Source organism: Mastigoproctus giganteus, chromosome 5 (genome assembly GCF_048544385.1).
Source record: "Mastigoproctus giganteus isolate SK-2022 chromosome 5, ASM4854438v1, whole genome shotgun sequence".
In the NCBI taxonomy this organism is placed as follows: Eukaryota; Metazoa; Arthropoda; class Arachnida; order Uropygi; family Thelyphonidae; genus Mastigoproctus; species Mastigoproctus giganteus.
In genome coordinates this window covers 149,327,854-149,344,481 of record NC_143579.1, presented here as the reverse complement: position 1 = coordinate 149,344,481, position 16,628 = coordinate 149,327,854, and the positions used below count along the sequence as shown (strand labels likewise).

Genomic DNA, 16,628 nt, shown 5'->3' with positions numbered 1-16,628 from the left:
TCAGCGACCTAGTAATTTGGAATCTCCTCTATTCGATCTTCTTATCAAATTCAACTTTTGTTTCTACCGTTCGCCCAACTCCACTAATTACCTGGAGCTCTTTGACTTCCTCTCTTTGCAACTTGACTTTATTATTATTATTATTAGCTATATGTTGCAAGGAAGCCTGTGGCTTATGCTGCACGAGAGAGGCAGAGAGAGAGAGAGTGTGAGTGAGTGAGTGACATAAGTAGAAGGAAATCACCAAGAAAGAAAAGAATGATGATATCCAGCTCAGTACCCTGGGTTTACCAACCCAGATGTGAGCCCCTGAGGTTATTTTCTCCAGTCCAATTTTCCTTGGTGATTTTAATGTTCACAATTCCAGCTGGCTTCCATTTTCTAGTCACACCGACCCAGTTCGTCGAGATGCTGAGGCTTTTGCAATTACTAATGACCTTGCACAGATTGTTCATTTACCTACAAGAATATTGGACAATCCTAACCATACAACCAACACGCTTGATCTTTTTCTCACAAACAACCCTTCTAAGTACACAGTCGAGGTGAGTGGTCCTCTAGGTACCTCAGTTCACATCTTGGTGATGGTCTCTTCTCCAGTGGAACCTTTATCTCATGGCCATTGCCAATCTTGTGTTGTTTGGCATTACAAGAATGCAAAATGGAATGACTTGCAAGATTTCTTTTCTTCTTTTCCTTGGTCGGATTGCTGTTTCAAAACTTGTGATGTCAACTCTTGCTCATATCTTGTCAGTGAAATTATTCTTGTAGGAATGGAATCCTTTATTCCACATTCCACCTTAAAATCTCATCCTTTCTCTAAATCTTGGTAATCCAATAAATACTAAGGCTGTTCAAGAGAAGAATGTTGTAATTGGCTTGTTTCCAAATCTCCAGGTTCATTTTCTGCCTATGCCAAAGCTTGCAACAATTGTAAATCCTTTATTAATTAGTCCAAACTAAATTTTGAATAGACAGAGTAGAAAACTTGCTTCTTGTCCAAATGGTAGCCAAGCATTATGGTCTCTTGCCAAAGCTGTTGGCCACAACTTTTTCTCATCTCTTTTCCCAATACTCAAAACCAGATGGCTCTGTTGCCACTTCAGCCAAGGTAAGGCTGACCTGCTAGCATCCTATTTTTCTTCCAACTCATGTATTATTGATCTTGTTAAACTATCTCCCACCATTCCTAGTATGCTCCATTCAGTATCTCCTGCAGTCTTCCATCAAAAGGATGTCAGGATTTTTACAAATCTTGATGCTAAGAAAGCTCCAGTTGGTATTTCTCCATTTGTTCTCAAACGTTGTGCTCCTGAACTTATTCCTGTTCTGTGTCGCCTTTTTTTTCACTTTCTTATTCCAAAGATGTTTTTCCTTCTGATTGGAAATTTGCTCATATCCAGCCGGTTCCTAAAAAGGGATAATAAATCCCTTCCATCTAATTGTAGTCCCATTGCAATTACTTCTACTCTTTCTGAAATAATGGAGAAATCAATTAACCACCAACTCTTAAACTATCTAGAAACCTTCCATCTGATCAATGATCACCAGTATGGATTCCATCCATGTTGATCCATTTTCAGGAGCTCAGAGTTTTCTGTTCGAACAGAAATTTCGTTAGGCGTGACAAGAGGAAAATGGAGGAAATGCTAATATAAAATTAAATTTGAAGTAAATAATCTGTTTTCAGCGCACAAGTAAGAATATCCGAAAACAAATAACAACAACTTCAAGGACGTTGCTCCTGTGACTATTCCAAAGCACCCTCCACTTCGACCAGCTACTCAGCATACTCACCAAAATTGTCCAATCACAGGGACGCTCAAAAATAGCCATAGGAGGAAAATAGACCAACAGAATTACAAATTGCGAGGACGAACAAGTCGATCATTTCAATTTGCACAACTCAACAATTTCTTACAAGTTTTTGTTTTTATTAAATTTCATTAAAAATTTGTTTCATATTTTGACAGAATAAGTCCTTATTAAAAATTAAACTTTCCTTAAACATATAACTAATTTTTCCTTAGCACTGATTGAATTTCGAAATTGTGTATTTTGTCCTTGAATGTCGTCCTTAATTGGATTATATATAAAATTAAATTCTTCTTTATTATCCCTCAGTACATCCTAAAATGATTTTCATCTTCTTCATGTCCTGCAGTAAATGATGGAATTTGCCTTTTTCTGTTCTCTTGCAGTTGATGTCGTGTATCCATTGCGTACTATCTTTTGTTTTCTCGGCTATAGGAAAAGCACATGCATTTTCTAAATCTTCTTCAAAATCTGAAGAGGAGGATGAACTGTGGCAATTCATTTTGCTTCAGCTTTACTCAAAGAGGATGATACGTATACAACGTTACAGGTTGCCAGACGTCGTATGGCTAAGCAAACCCTTAGCCATAATTATGAGAGCATCCTTGGACTCAGGGGAGTTCCCCACGGACTGGAGACATGCAAATGTATCCCCAATTCACAAAGGGGATCGTAGGGTGATACGAGTAATTACAGACCAGTTAGTTTAACTTCTGTTCTGGGTAAAATAATGGAGTCACTGGTTAGAGATGCATTGCAGGATCATCTAGACAAGACTGCAGCAATAATTCAGATACAGCATGGGTTTGTTAAGGGAAGAAAGTCTTGTGTGACAAATTTGATAGGATATTATGATGTGGTTACAAAGGAACTGGATGCAAAAAAAATAATTTTGATATCATATATTTGGATTTCAGGAAAGCTTTTGACACTTGTGCATGGAAGACTATTATACAAATTGGAGCAGAATGGTATTAAGGGTAAGTTGCTACAATGGATAAAAGGATGGTTGAGTGGGAGAAGACAGAGGGTGGTAATTAATGGGCGCTGCTCTTCGTGGACTAATGTTGGTGGAGTCCCACAGGGTTCGGTGTTGGGTCCTCTATTGATTTGCATATTTATCAGTGATATTGATGAAGGTATATCAGGCTTAGTGTTGAAGTTTGCAGATGATACAAAGGTTGGTAGGGATGTTAATGACAGTAATGCCAGTGTGCTACTGCAACAGAATCGAGATAATTTGGGCAGATGGGCTAAGAAGTGGCAACTGAAGTTTAAACTTGACAAATGTAAAGTACTGCATATGAGTAGAAATAACCCCAGAGAAACGTACCTACTGTGTGGTACTACACTTAAGGTGGTAGAAAATGAAAAAGACCTGGGAGTAATTGTGCAGTCAGATATGAAGTTTTCTGAGCAATGCAGAGAGGGCTGCCAGGGCAGGTCATGGGGTTTTGTCAATGATATATAGGAATTTTGCTAGCAGGGAAAAGGAGGTGATTGTCCCTCTGTATGAGGCAATGGTCAGGCCATGCCCTGAGTACTGCGTACAGGTCTGGAGTCCTCATTTTAGGAAGGATGTAGATTTACTTGAGCATGTATAGAGAAGGGCAACAAGATTGGTGAGGGGAATGAAGGGATCTTCTTACCAAGAGAGGCTTAAGTTCTGCAAATTGCAGTGGCTGGAGTGCAGGAGATGCCACTGCAATTTGCAGTGGCATCTCTGCTCCCCTTTCCGAAATTTACTTAGCCACAGTTGAAAATAAAATCCTACAACCTTACCCTTCCGAGATAAAGTTATACATGCGATACGCCGATGATGTACTTTTAATGGGAAACAAAACTATAATTGATAACCTTTTTACAAAATTCAATTGAATTCACGACAGACTTAAATACACACTCGAAATAGAAACCAATAAACAAATTAATTTTCTCAATCTCACCATATATAAAACAGGTACTAAACTAGGAACTAAGATCTATAGAAAACATACACACACAGGGAAATTCCTACATTTCATGTCACATGGGCGCCTCCGTAGCCAGGTGGGAAGGAGCAGCAGTGCGTAGCACATGCTTCTTGATTAGACCGGGGTTCGAGCCCGTCACCACCGAAGGAGCAGCGGTGCGTTAGCACACGCTTCTTGATTAAACCGGGGTTCGAGCCCGTCACCACCAAATATGGAGGATGCGGAAAGGTCAGGGAATGACCACCGCATATCCCGGAGCAATATGGCCTTAGTTGCTAATGCTCCTAAAAACCAAATAACAACAACAACAGCCCGTCACCACCAAATACGGAGTATGCGGAAAGGTCAAGGAATGACCACCGCATATCCCGGAGCAATATGGCCTTAGTTGCTAATGCTCCTAAAAACCAAATAACAAACAAATAACAAACATTTCATGTCACACCACCCTTTCAACATAAAAAAATCCATTCTCTATAACCAAATCTACAACGCCATTAAATTCAGCACTTCACAAGACGACCTTTCCAATGAGTTACAATATCTCACAAAAAAATTCATAGCCAGAAATTACAATCCAAAATTAATCCAACATACCATTTCCATCGCAAAAAATAATATCATTAACCCCATAAAACACATCATAAATAGTAAAACACATCTTGTCCTTCGTTATCATAGTAATCTTGCAGGACAATTTCGGCAAATATTTGCAGGTACAGACATCACTCTTATTTTTTCCACTTATAACAAACTCGGATCACTTTTCAATAAATATAAAGAAACACATAAATATCCAACAAGCAAAATGAATAATATTATTTATTTAATAAAATGTCAACACAATTGTAATGCCTGTTACATTGGTAGTACCACAACCAAATTCGGTTCAACCCAATCATCCAATACCACAGCATACTATCACAACAATAGCTTCAGAACTGAACAATCTAGCACTGAACTTACTTTACATGCCCACTCCAACAACCATACACCCTTAGTTGACTCAGCTATTACCATATTAAAATTAAAAAAAACAGTTACAAAATTTTACAATTCGAAGCCCTCATTATAGAATGGTTTCGTCACCACTCCGATCTAAATGTTATAAATGTGAAACTCCCCTTCAATCTTTCTCCGTTTTGGAATCTCACCAATCTGAGATTCCCGCAAGTAACAAAGTGCATCACGGGATTACAAAATTCTTCTTAAATACAATACGCATTATCTTTTCATTTCCACTCTAAAAAACGTCTTCTTGCCAACTGAAGACGTTTTTTAACGAAAGTCCATCGTTACGCCTTTTGGCTTATCCACTATTTAGAGATTCCCAATTTAATTACAACCAAGGACAGAGTTAGTGCACTTCTACTTCCTTGCGCATATTTTAATTCCGTTTCCATCATAATTACTATTTACCCACCCCTTAATTTAAGAACCAATCACCTTAAAGCTAGTCACCTCTTGCCATTCAAACCATAACAATTGCAGATCGATCACTGTGAGTACTGAAAAAATTAAGCCCTTGCTATTTTTTGAATTTAGTCCAATAAAACAGTACTTTAAGACATACTATAACTTCTAAGTGTCTAGTTATGAAATTTTAAAACTTAAAGAATTATAAGTTTAAAATTACTAAATTATTGGTTTTAAAAATTTGCCTAAGAAAGGAAAGTGCACCTGCCATTCTATAGTTGTCTAATTGAAATTATGTATTGAAATAAATTAAAGTAAGATAAAAAGCTAATAGCCACGCACGAGCGACTTTCGAAACCGTCTTCAGTTAACTGTAGTGGGAAGAGAACTCGCGAAGTATGTTATGTACTGATTAAGTTCCCGAAATTCATTTCAGTGAACGTGGAAACTTTCTACGTGCTAAATTCCAAATAGGGGAGAAGTTGGTTGGAATCTTTTTGTTTAATATGTTGAACGATGTGTGACGCTTAAACCACTCAATGGCGAGGGCTTCATTTTGAAGAATTTTATAACTGGAATTTAGTTTAACTACTGTAATAGCTGAATCGATGAATGGGTTATGATTATGAGATTGAACATGTTGTTTTAGTTCTATACCTGATGAATTAGATTTGAAGCTATTAAAGTGGCAGTATGCATGTGTGTTAGAAATTTTTTAAGTCCCAAATTTAGCTGTGGTACTACTTATGTAACATGCTTGACAAATTCTTTTAAGTTTATAAAATTTCATAACTACTATGTACATGTTGAAACTTTCACCAAACTAAGCAGATTACTATGAGGTGAGTGCTGAAAATTAAGCTAAGCTATATCTATGATTACATCACAGCACATAAGGATTCCTTAATATATCATCGCTCAAATGAAAAGTTTTGCAAGGTAAATAGTTTCTTTTTGATAAAATAAATCAGGTTTATTGAATATGTATTGTAAACAATTATGTGAAACATTTGAAGTTAATATTTATAAAAAGTTTCCTTTAGTGTTTATGACTCTTGCAATAAAATTTTCCGAATTAAACGAATTAAAGCACGGGCTATAATTTGATTAATTTTGCATTCCACTAACTTGCAAAAATCAGCAGAATATAGAAATAAAATGGTTGTTATTAAAATTGTTCGGTTTTCTTAAGATATAATGCGAGTACCCCTAAACGAGGATTGAATACCCCAGACATAAGCATGAGTACCTCGAGATCAAATTTTTAATAATCTGGCTACCTTACGTTACAGTGACGAGGCTTCTTCTCCGACCGACTTCACAGTTTACACTAAACAGGGACCATAGAGTACTACTCTGTGATAAGGACATGACAAGAGTCCCGTGATGTGATAATAGTGTGTTTCTGCCTTAAGGCTCTCGGAGGCTTCAGTGTGTTTTGAAGTCGCCGGAGTGCAGTCGGGCTCGTTAGAGATGGCAGAGGTTTCTCATCTCGTCAGAGTGCCAGTGAGTTCAAGGGAGAGAGAGAGAGAGAGGGGGGGCTTAGTAGTGAAGTCATAATTCGATTTGTGTAATTTTGAGGTAATACAGTCCACTTAATGCAACTTGCGCATTGTTTTTATTTATTTCGTTATATTGACCGAAAGTACAACACACCGAATATTTAATGAAAATTCATTTTATATATTTAATTATAAAAAACTAGGACACAAGTGAAAAATCCCCAAGGATGCCATAAAAACTAGGACATGTGCTTGGAAACGAGGGCATCTGGTAACCCTATGCTAAGAGCCTCTATAAGAACCTAGCAGCAGTTGGCTTCTCACAAAACATTTACACTGAACTCCAAAAGCAGTGATCCTGAACACCTGTATGATAGTCAGAGATTTCCTTGACCAATAGTAATGACAATAATAATAGTAACCGCACACAACCAACCACCACTGCACTTTGTACCAGTACCTGTCACGGGGTATGGTAATAATTGTAATGCAGCTCTGGGGATTTCCCCAGCTCCGCAACAAGCAATATGATGAATACAATCTCTAAGATTACCAGATTTATGTAGGTTAGTGAGTGTTTGTGTTGTTCATCTAGCCTCTTAGACAAGGGGCTTGTGTTTTCACACAGAAACCTCTAGTGTACTATCTAATGCCACGAGTTAGCGGGCTGAGCAGTAGGGAGCATGAAGCACTGGCAGGAACACATCCCTTGAAGGAGAAAAAGTTTATAATAATAATAATTAAAGTAATATTAATATTCCTCCAATTCCATAAATCAAAATGCTGAATTCATTAAACCAAATTTCATTTTTCACTCATGCAAGTCCACTCTTGATACCATTGCAGTCCTCTTTGTGGTTTGCACATAAGAGTATTGGTATGTGGTTTAATCTTTTACAGCCCTTGTCCTTCCTCCCACTACAATACAACTTCAGTTGGAACAGTGCATTCCCAGCACCTTCCTTATTACATTACTGCATACTAATTCCCTGTTGATGTTCATTCATTGCTATGCTTTTGGAATGCTCAAATAATGACCATCCACACATATCTTTATCAGTCTCTTGTGTTGTGAACCATATTACTGTATCCGGCGCCTCTGTAGCCAGGTGGGCAGGAGCAGCAATGCGTAGCACACACTTCTTGATTAGACTGGGGTTCGAGCCCGTGACCACAAAATACGGAGGATGCGGAAAGATCAGGGAATGACCACTGCATATCCCCGGAGCAACATGGTCTTAGTTGCTAATGCTCCTAAAAACCAAGTAACAACAACATTACTGTATCCTTATGCCTATATTTCCAACACACATGCTCATTGTTCATGATAAAGGTCAGCAGCATGATTTCCCATATACTTAACATTAATAGAAGATATTTATAACTTACAAACCATAAAAGCACAGCAAAATTATTCTTGATCAGCATCTACAGCATCATTGCAGTCCTTTTTCTTGTTTGTCTATGAGTAACAGTATGTGGAATGCCCTTGTCCTTCCACTGACAACAGATTTTCCTATAAAAACAAATTTGGTTCCTTTTGTAGCAACTTGTGTTGTTTCGTTTTGAGTAACAAACATTTGTTGAATCTTTATTATGTCATTTTGTTTCTTTTTATAATACCTTTTCTGGTAATTTACTACCCAAGTACATTTATTATATCCTAATGTTATGCTAATGTTATATAAACAGATTTCTTAATTTTAAACTAGGATGTTATTGATAAATGCCTTAACTATTAGTAATACTTTAAAAGTTATGTATGTGCAGTTATTTGCATAAAACTTATTAATTTATCTTAAATGTTATTATTCCTTAGAAAATGAAGAAAAAGAAGAAGAAGAAGAAGAAGGAAGAGGACAACTACCCAGCTCACTCCTCCTCATCTTCCCCATCTGATACGGAAGTGTTTTTGAAAGATAAACTTTATTATAAAGATATAGATGTGTGCAGAGAAATTAATATGAAACTAAAAAGTGATCATAAAGAAAAATGCAAAAGAGGTTCAAGCTCACCCAGAACAGAGTCAGCTAAGCATTCTCAAATTCACGCTAAAAAAAGAAAAAAAGAGGGTGATTATTACACTGAGGATAAAGGCTATGGCCATAAACAAAAAAGGAAAAGATCAAATTCGGTATCAGTTTTAACAGAAAATGAAGATTTATCATGTAGAAGGTAAGGTACAATTCTGCAGTGCATCTACAGGGAGCAACAAAGTTAACCTCAGACCTGTAGTGCATGTTTTCAATGCATTTACATTTCTGCATTATCTTTGCTTGTCGAACATTTTTTTAAGGTTCCTGGTGCAGTTTTTGGTCAATCTTCATATTTTCACAAATATGAAGATTGATCAAAACATTTTTACTGTGACCTAGAATGAATTTATATATCAATTTAATATAATTTCCAATATAATTCTTTATAGTATTGTATATATACTAAATTTATTTTATTAGTCTAAAATTGGCCTTTTATGTGCATTTTTATATTAAGCAAATAGAGGAAACATGAAACATGTCCTCAAATAACTGATTAGAGGGGCATGGCTGCAACTTAATGGTTGCCAACGAGAATATTCTACTAAAGGTAGCCCACCCCCAGAGGCACTGCTGGACAAGGGAGAAGTTAAGCCACAACCACCAGCATAATGGCCATTAAGTGGTGTTAAAACCATTTCAGTAGCCTAATTTAGTTAATTCAAATTAGCCTTTGTTTTTGTGTGCTGTCACAATTATTGGAGTATAAGGTTATGAATAGTGTCAAATCAAATACCAGTTCATATTTATAATGCACACATATGAAGTCACATGACACTTCAGAAGTTCATTTCTCAGAGATTTCTGAGTAATAAATTCTCTGAAGTCATCTTTAAAGATTCTACATGCTAAATTCAGAAATTTAGCACGTAGAATCTGCGAATATGACCATCCACACGTTTATAAACTTTTAACACCTTTCCATTTTTGAGAAAAACTTGTTGGAGTTTGCAGGCGACAAAAATTTCAAAATGGTGGCCAGGCGCCATTTCAGATAACGAGAAATTAAGGCATTTAATGCTACAAAACCCAGTCAGTGCTAGCCATGAACTATGACACCAGAATAACTTGCCACAAAGTTTGTATTGAGAAAATGGCTGAGATGTTAACAGAAATGCAGTGAGAATTTTACACCACTTGCTATATATAGTTTCAGTGGTGGCTATACTGCCAACAAAGTTCCATTTCCATACTGACAACATAAATAAAATATAACTTTCCTTATTTTTCAGGAAATAATTAGAGGAAATTATTCAAACACACACACACACACACACACACACACACACACACACACACACACACACACACACACACACACACACACACACCCATGCTGCAAAGCACCATCTTGACTCTTATACAGCAAGGACAAACGAGAGGAGGGATTATACTCGGCTAAGAAGCATATTAAATTTAAGGTAATGCAGTCGACATGGGTGTCCAGTGCAAAGTTGAGTCGGTTTGGTTTGACATAAGCACCGGAAAAACGAAAATGAGAGTAGGAGTGCATGATAGGCCTAGTGACTCTGATGAGTATACAAACGACTATACAGAGTGGGCCACTCAATCAGAATATCTTTTAATGGTTGGATTTTAACTCTCCAGGTGTTGACTGGAATTTGTGGGTTGATCATCGCACACAATAGCAAGATTTATTTATATTTATTAGATGATTGTTTTCCAATATCACCTTACAGGGACAAGTTGAAGCAGTACTCTTGATCTGGTTATCAGCAGTGATTCTGTGTGAATTAAAGATCTGCAGGTAAAAGACCCACTGATTGGCAGTAATCACAGTGTACTGATGTGGAATTTACTTAAAGACATAACTACTGTAAAGGGTAAAGGGAAAGGCTTTTGTTTTCGTAACGATGACTACAATAGTCTCAGGCAGTTTTAAAATTCTGTACAGTGCGACCAACTTATATAACCAGCATCATTTTCTAAATGGGAACATTCGGGGAAATAATGGTAGACGAAATAATGGCTACTATGCTTTTAATACCAACTAAAAAATACTGTTCAAGGCTTTCACCTAATGGATGTCAGATGAACTGATGAGACTTGTGACAGAGAATAAAAATTCATGCGATGCATTTAAATTATCAGGTGGTAGCTATAAACTAATCTGAAATTTAAAAAAAAAAAGAGGATAAGCTAGCTAAGGCAGATTATAAGAAGTCTCTGGAAACGAATGCATGGAACAGCAGCAGCAAAGTCTCTGTTTATATTAATATAAACAAAGAAGTCTTTTTGTTTATATTAATAATAGAAGGAAGGGATTGATTCATATTGAGCCACATGATATCAGTGGTTTAACTATTGGTGGCCCCGCTCAGGTTATGAAAAATTGAATAGGTATTTTTTGCATCCACATTTACTCATGAATTCTTTAGAGGGATTGCCATAAGTTTTCCATACTCTAGCAGGGAGCTAAATCATTTTGTGATATCTGAAAGGAAACTGTAAGAGAAATTTTGTTGAAGCTAAACATAAAAAGGCACCTGAGCTGGATGGGATCTATCCAATTATATTACGAGAAGCAGCAAAGGAGGTAAACAAACCCATATCAATAATTATGGGAGCATTCTTGGATTGGGAAGAGGTCCCCATGGACTGTAGATTTGCAAATGGTATCCCTAGGTCACAAAAAGTTAATTTGAATAATTATAGATCTGTTAGCTTAATGCCTGTTCCCGGAAAAATAATGGAGTCACTGGGTAAAGAAGTAATACAGGACCATCTAGATAGGAATGCAATTACACTGCAGTCACGATATGAACTGCAGTATAATTGTATACTATGATGCAGTAACAAAGGAACTGGATGCAAAAGATAATTTAGATATATGCTTTGATTTCAGGAAGAGGCTTTTGATATTGTTGCACGTAAAAACTGCTCTACAAACTGGAACAGTGGGGCATTAAGGGTAAGTTTATTGCATTGAATAAAGGGATAATTGAGTGGAAGAAGACAGAATGGTTATCAGTGGGTGCTGCTCTTCATGGACTAATGTTATTAGTTGAATCCCACAGGGTTCGATGCTGGGCCCATCATTGTTTTCAGTATTTATTAAAGATATTGAAAACATCATCATCATCATCAGCCATTTTCAATCCACTGCAGGATGAAAGCCTCTCCAGCAACTTTCCAGTTCCTTCTGTTTGAGCACTGGCCATCCATTTACTACTCGAAAACTCATGAATTTCATCTATCCATCTCCGTTGTTGTCTTCCAGGTTTTCTAGCTCCTCTTGGGTACCATTCTGTTATTTTCTTAGTCCATCTGTCATCATGTCTTCGAGCTATGTGTCCTGCCCAAGACCATTTTAGTTTTTTAGTTTTGATCAGAATGTCCTTTACTTGAGTTTGTTGCCTAATCCATGTGTTTCTCTTCTTATCTAACAGTCTGATTCCCAATATGATTCGTTCCATTCTTCACTGTGTAGTTCTCAGCTTCTCTTCCATTCTTTTGGTGAGTGCCCAAGTTTCACTTCCATAAGTCATTGTGGGGAATATACATTGATTCATTATTTTACGTTTCAGACAAACTGGGATATTGCTCTTCAGTATGTGACTATATTTCCTGAATGCTATCCATCCAAAATTTATTCTTCTCTTGACTTCCAGCCATTTATCATTATTACAGCTAATGACTTGTCCCAGATAAGTATATGACTCCACCTTTTCAATTACTGCTCCTTCAATCATTATTTCCCTTTCTGTGGCATACTTGTTCATCATTACTTTTGTTTTAGCCATATTCATCTTTAGTCCAAAATCCTTGCTAGCTGTGCATAACTGATTAAGATTTTCCTCTAATTCGTTGGGATCATGGCTAATGACCACAATGTCATCTGCAAATCGTAAATGGTTTAGGTACTCTCCGTTCACATTGACTCCTTTCTACGACCAGTCTAATCTTCTGAAAGCTTCCTCAAGGGCAGCAGTAAACAGCTTCGGAGATATTGTGTCTCCTTGTCGAACTCCTTTCTCAATTTTAAATTTCCTACTATCTTTGTCTAGTCTAATAAAGGAGGTAGCACTCTCATATATTTTCTTCAAAATCATAATATATGGGATATCAATGCCTTGTCTTTCCAGTGCCCGAAACATTGCCTTATGCTGTATGGAGTCAAATGCCTTTTTCATATTCATAATCCACAAATGCCAGGCATAATGGTGTTTTATATTCATTTGCTTTCTCCATTAGCTGTGATATTACATGAAGGTGATCCATAGTTGAGAATCCTGTCCTAAAGCCAGCTTGCTCTTTCGGTTGATTCTCATCAAGTATTCTTTCTAATCTGTTAGTAATGACCCTTGTGAACAACTTGTAGATGTGGGATAGCAAGCTAATTGGTCTATAATTTCCAATTTCTGATTTATCTCCTTTCTTATGCAGCAAAACTATGATTGCATTATTCCACTGCTTAGGTGTCACACCTTTTCTAATGCACTTTGTGAAGAGCCTTGCCAGTTTTTGTGTTATGTCTCTTCCTCCCAATTTTAACAACTCTGCAGCAACTTCATCTTCCCCCGGGGCTTTCTGATTCTTCATTTTCTTCAATGCATGTTCTACCTCATCAGGAAGAATATTGGGTATGTCGTATGTGTTGCTACTTTGCAATCCATCTTCCCCACTGCTGGCATCATTCCCCTGCTCCTTGTATAATTCTCTATAGTAGTCTTCTGCTATTTGAATTATGCCTTCTCTGCTGTTTATAAGTACACCATCACTATTCTTCAGTTTCAGTATCATTTGTCTTTCTGTATTACTGCTCATGGCTGCTGATTTAATTCCTTTGTTTTCCCTTAATGCTTGTTCTACTTTTCTTGTGTTAAATCTTCTTATGTCCTCTCTGAGTCTCTTTCTAATGGCTTTGCATAACTCAGTATACTCAATTTTGTCCCTGTCAGTGTTTTTCTTGCTTTTCATTTGTCGTCTTTGGTTCATCATGACAAGTTTTTCTTGACTAATTTTTTCTTCTTTGGATTTCTTTTTCCCTATAGGTTTCTTGGGCTTTATCACTTTCAAAAAGTTGTAATATTCCTTGTTGATATCTTGGTCCTCAGCAGTCTGCAGAAGCTCATACTTGTTCTTAAGTTCCAGTACATACTGCTTTTTCTCCTCTTCTGTTATCTCAAAGACCTTTGTATTATTTACTCTAGTCAGTTTTTTCCTTTCCTTTCCTATATCTATATCAAGTGTACATCTTACCATTCTGTGATCACTTCCAACATTTACCTTATTCAGGACTGTGACATCATTCACAATATATCTTCTGTTAGTGAGTATGAAGTCGATTTCATTAGTAGTTAATCCATTTGGACTCTTCCATGTCCACTTTCTGTTCACCCTTTTCTTGAAAAAAGTGTTCATTACTGACAATCCTTGAGATTCTGCAAATTCCACAAGTCTTTCACCTCTTTTCATTTCTTTCACCAATTCCAAAATTTCCTATTGTTCCCCTTTCTGCGCTGTTTTGTCTTTTTCCAACCTTAGCATTGAAGTCTCCCATAATAATAGTGTAGTGGGTTTTATGCTCATCTAGAAGACTCTCAATTTCGTTATACATTTCTTCAACCTCTTCATTATCATGGCTCGATGTTGGTGCATAAATCATTATAATCTTTAGCTTGTATCTCTTAGAAATCTTGAGTATTAGTCTTGACACTCTTGGTGATGTACTTTTGAATTCCAAAATGTTGTTTTCAAAATCTTTATGGACCAGAAACCCAACCCCACCTTCACTCCTTTCACTGTTTCCATTGGTGTACAGCAGATTTCCACTTGATAAACTTATAAGTGATTCATTTCTTCTTCTTGTTTCAGCCAAACCGATGATATTCCAATTCACATTTTCCAATTCCTTTTCCAGCTCTAATATCCTGTGTTCACCAATGAGTGTTCTTACATTATACCAGGCCAGGTTCAGTTTCCGTGCATGGCAGCCCGGTCGTACCCAGAGATTCTTAGCACCCTCTGCTTCCACTCTGATCCTCTCGCTGCCGTAAGAGGGAGAGTGAAAGCTGCTGGGGACTGAGGGCCATTTGTTTCGTTGTGCTTTCATGTGCTGGAGGGTTTGGTCTTTTCCTCTTCACGCTGACCAGGCGTCTTGAAGAGAACCACTCTACACCTTCGTTGCCACCTAAGTGACGTAACAGGGCTTACTATCGAGAAGGTGTGCATGAGTGGATTTTAGGAAGGCAGGCCAACCGGAAAACATCATATAAGGATGTATTGATATATGAGGCTTAATGCCTATATAGTAGAATGGTTAATGACATTAATCAAGGTAAACTACTGCATCAAAAAAAATTAGAAAAAACTAGAAAAATTAGGCTCATACGGGGAGAAAAGACGGTTGAATTTTAACATTCACAGATGTATATGGTAGCAGTAATCTCAGAATAGCATATCAACTGTGTGTACTACATTCAGTGAGTGGAAAATGAAAAATACCTAGGGTTAATTGTGCAGTTAGATATGAAGTTCTCTGAGCAGTGCAGACAGGCTGCCAGGTCAACTCATGAGGTTTTTCAGTGATATACAAGAACTTTTCTAGAGGATACGGCAGTAATTAGCCCCCCCCCCTTTTTTTTTTATGCCATAGTTAGGCTGCATCTTGATTGCTGTATACAGGTTTGGAGTCTTCATTTTAAAAATGATGTAGATCAGCTAAAATGGGTGCAGTGAAGCGCAATGAGATCGGTGAAGGGTACAAAGGGGTTCTCATTTCTGCAAATTGCAGCATCTGAAGATGTGACACCTGAGAGGAGATCAGATTAGCATTAGCATTAGTAGAAGCATATGATGCAAGAAAGCAAGCTTATTCAGCATCAGCCAAAAAAAAAAAAAAACACACCACTCCCATTTCACCACTCCGTTCGCTCGAAATACCTGTCCAGTTGAGCCTTAAATTTGTTTAGGCTATCAACTTCAACAACAAGTGATGGAAGTCGGTTCCACCAACCAACCACCCGCTGGCCAAAGGCAAATTTCCGCACATCTATCCGACATCCGTCCTTCCTCAATTTGAATTTATGCCCTCTGAGCTGATTATTCTGAGCAAGATGAAGAATCCCATTAGCATCGAGCATGCTCAAACTATTCAAAGCCTTATACACCTCTATCAGATCGCCTCGCCGGTGCCTAGTCTCCAGACTCCGTAATTTGCAAAACCTTTCTTAAGCCTTTCTTCCTAAGAGCAACCCTTTGTTCCATTCACTAATCTTGTTGCCCTTCTCTGTACCCGTTCCAGCAGCTCTACATCCTTCTTGAAATGAGGCTTCCAGACCTGTATACAGTACTCAAGATGTGGCCTAACCATTGCCTTATACAAGGGAATAATCACCTCCTTATCCCTGCTAGAAAAATTCCTGTATATCATTGACAAGACACCATGAGCTACTCTTGCAGCTCGTCTGCACTGCTCAGAGAACTTCATATCTGCCTGCACAATTACCCCCAGGTCCTTTTCATTCTCCACCACTGTCAGTGTAGTACCGCAGAGTTGATATGTTGCTCTCGGGTTACTGTTTCCCATATGTAGTGCTTTACATTTGTCAATGTTAAACTTCATTTGCCACCTCTCAGCCCATCTGTTCAACCTTTCCACATCCTGTTGCAGCAGCATAGCGTCAGTGGTGTCCTTAACAACCCTGCCAACCTTTGTATCATCTGCAAACTTGGACATTAAACTTGATATCCCATCATCAATATCATTCATAAACACCGAAAACAACAACGGACCCAACACTGAACCCTGAGGAACTCCACTAATAACATTAGTCCACGTTGAGCAGTGTCCATTGATTACCACTCTCTGTCTTCTGCCACTCAACCATCCCCTTATCCATAGCAGCAATTTGCCTCCAATG

At 37.6% G+C, this 16,628-nt stretch overlaps 1 protein-coding gene across 7 annotated transcripts in view; it reads left to right on the top strand.

Moving 5' to 3' along the window:
- Positions 1–16,628, top strand: part of Srrm234 (Serine-arginine repetitive matrix 2/3/4) — a 661,659-nt gene that overhangs the window by 459,708 nt on the left and 185,323 nt on the right. For all 7 annotated transcript variants that reach the window (XM_090374230.1, XM_090374228.1, XM_090374229.1 and 4 more), the window contains one exon: positions 8,526–8,881. In XM_090374230.1, coding sequence (XP_090230356.1) covers positions 8,526–8,881 — 356 coding nt within the window. The remainder of the gene's footprint in view (positions 1–8,525; positions 8,882–16,628) is intronic.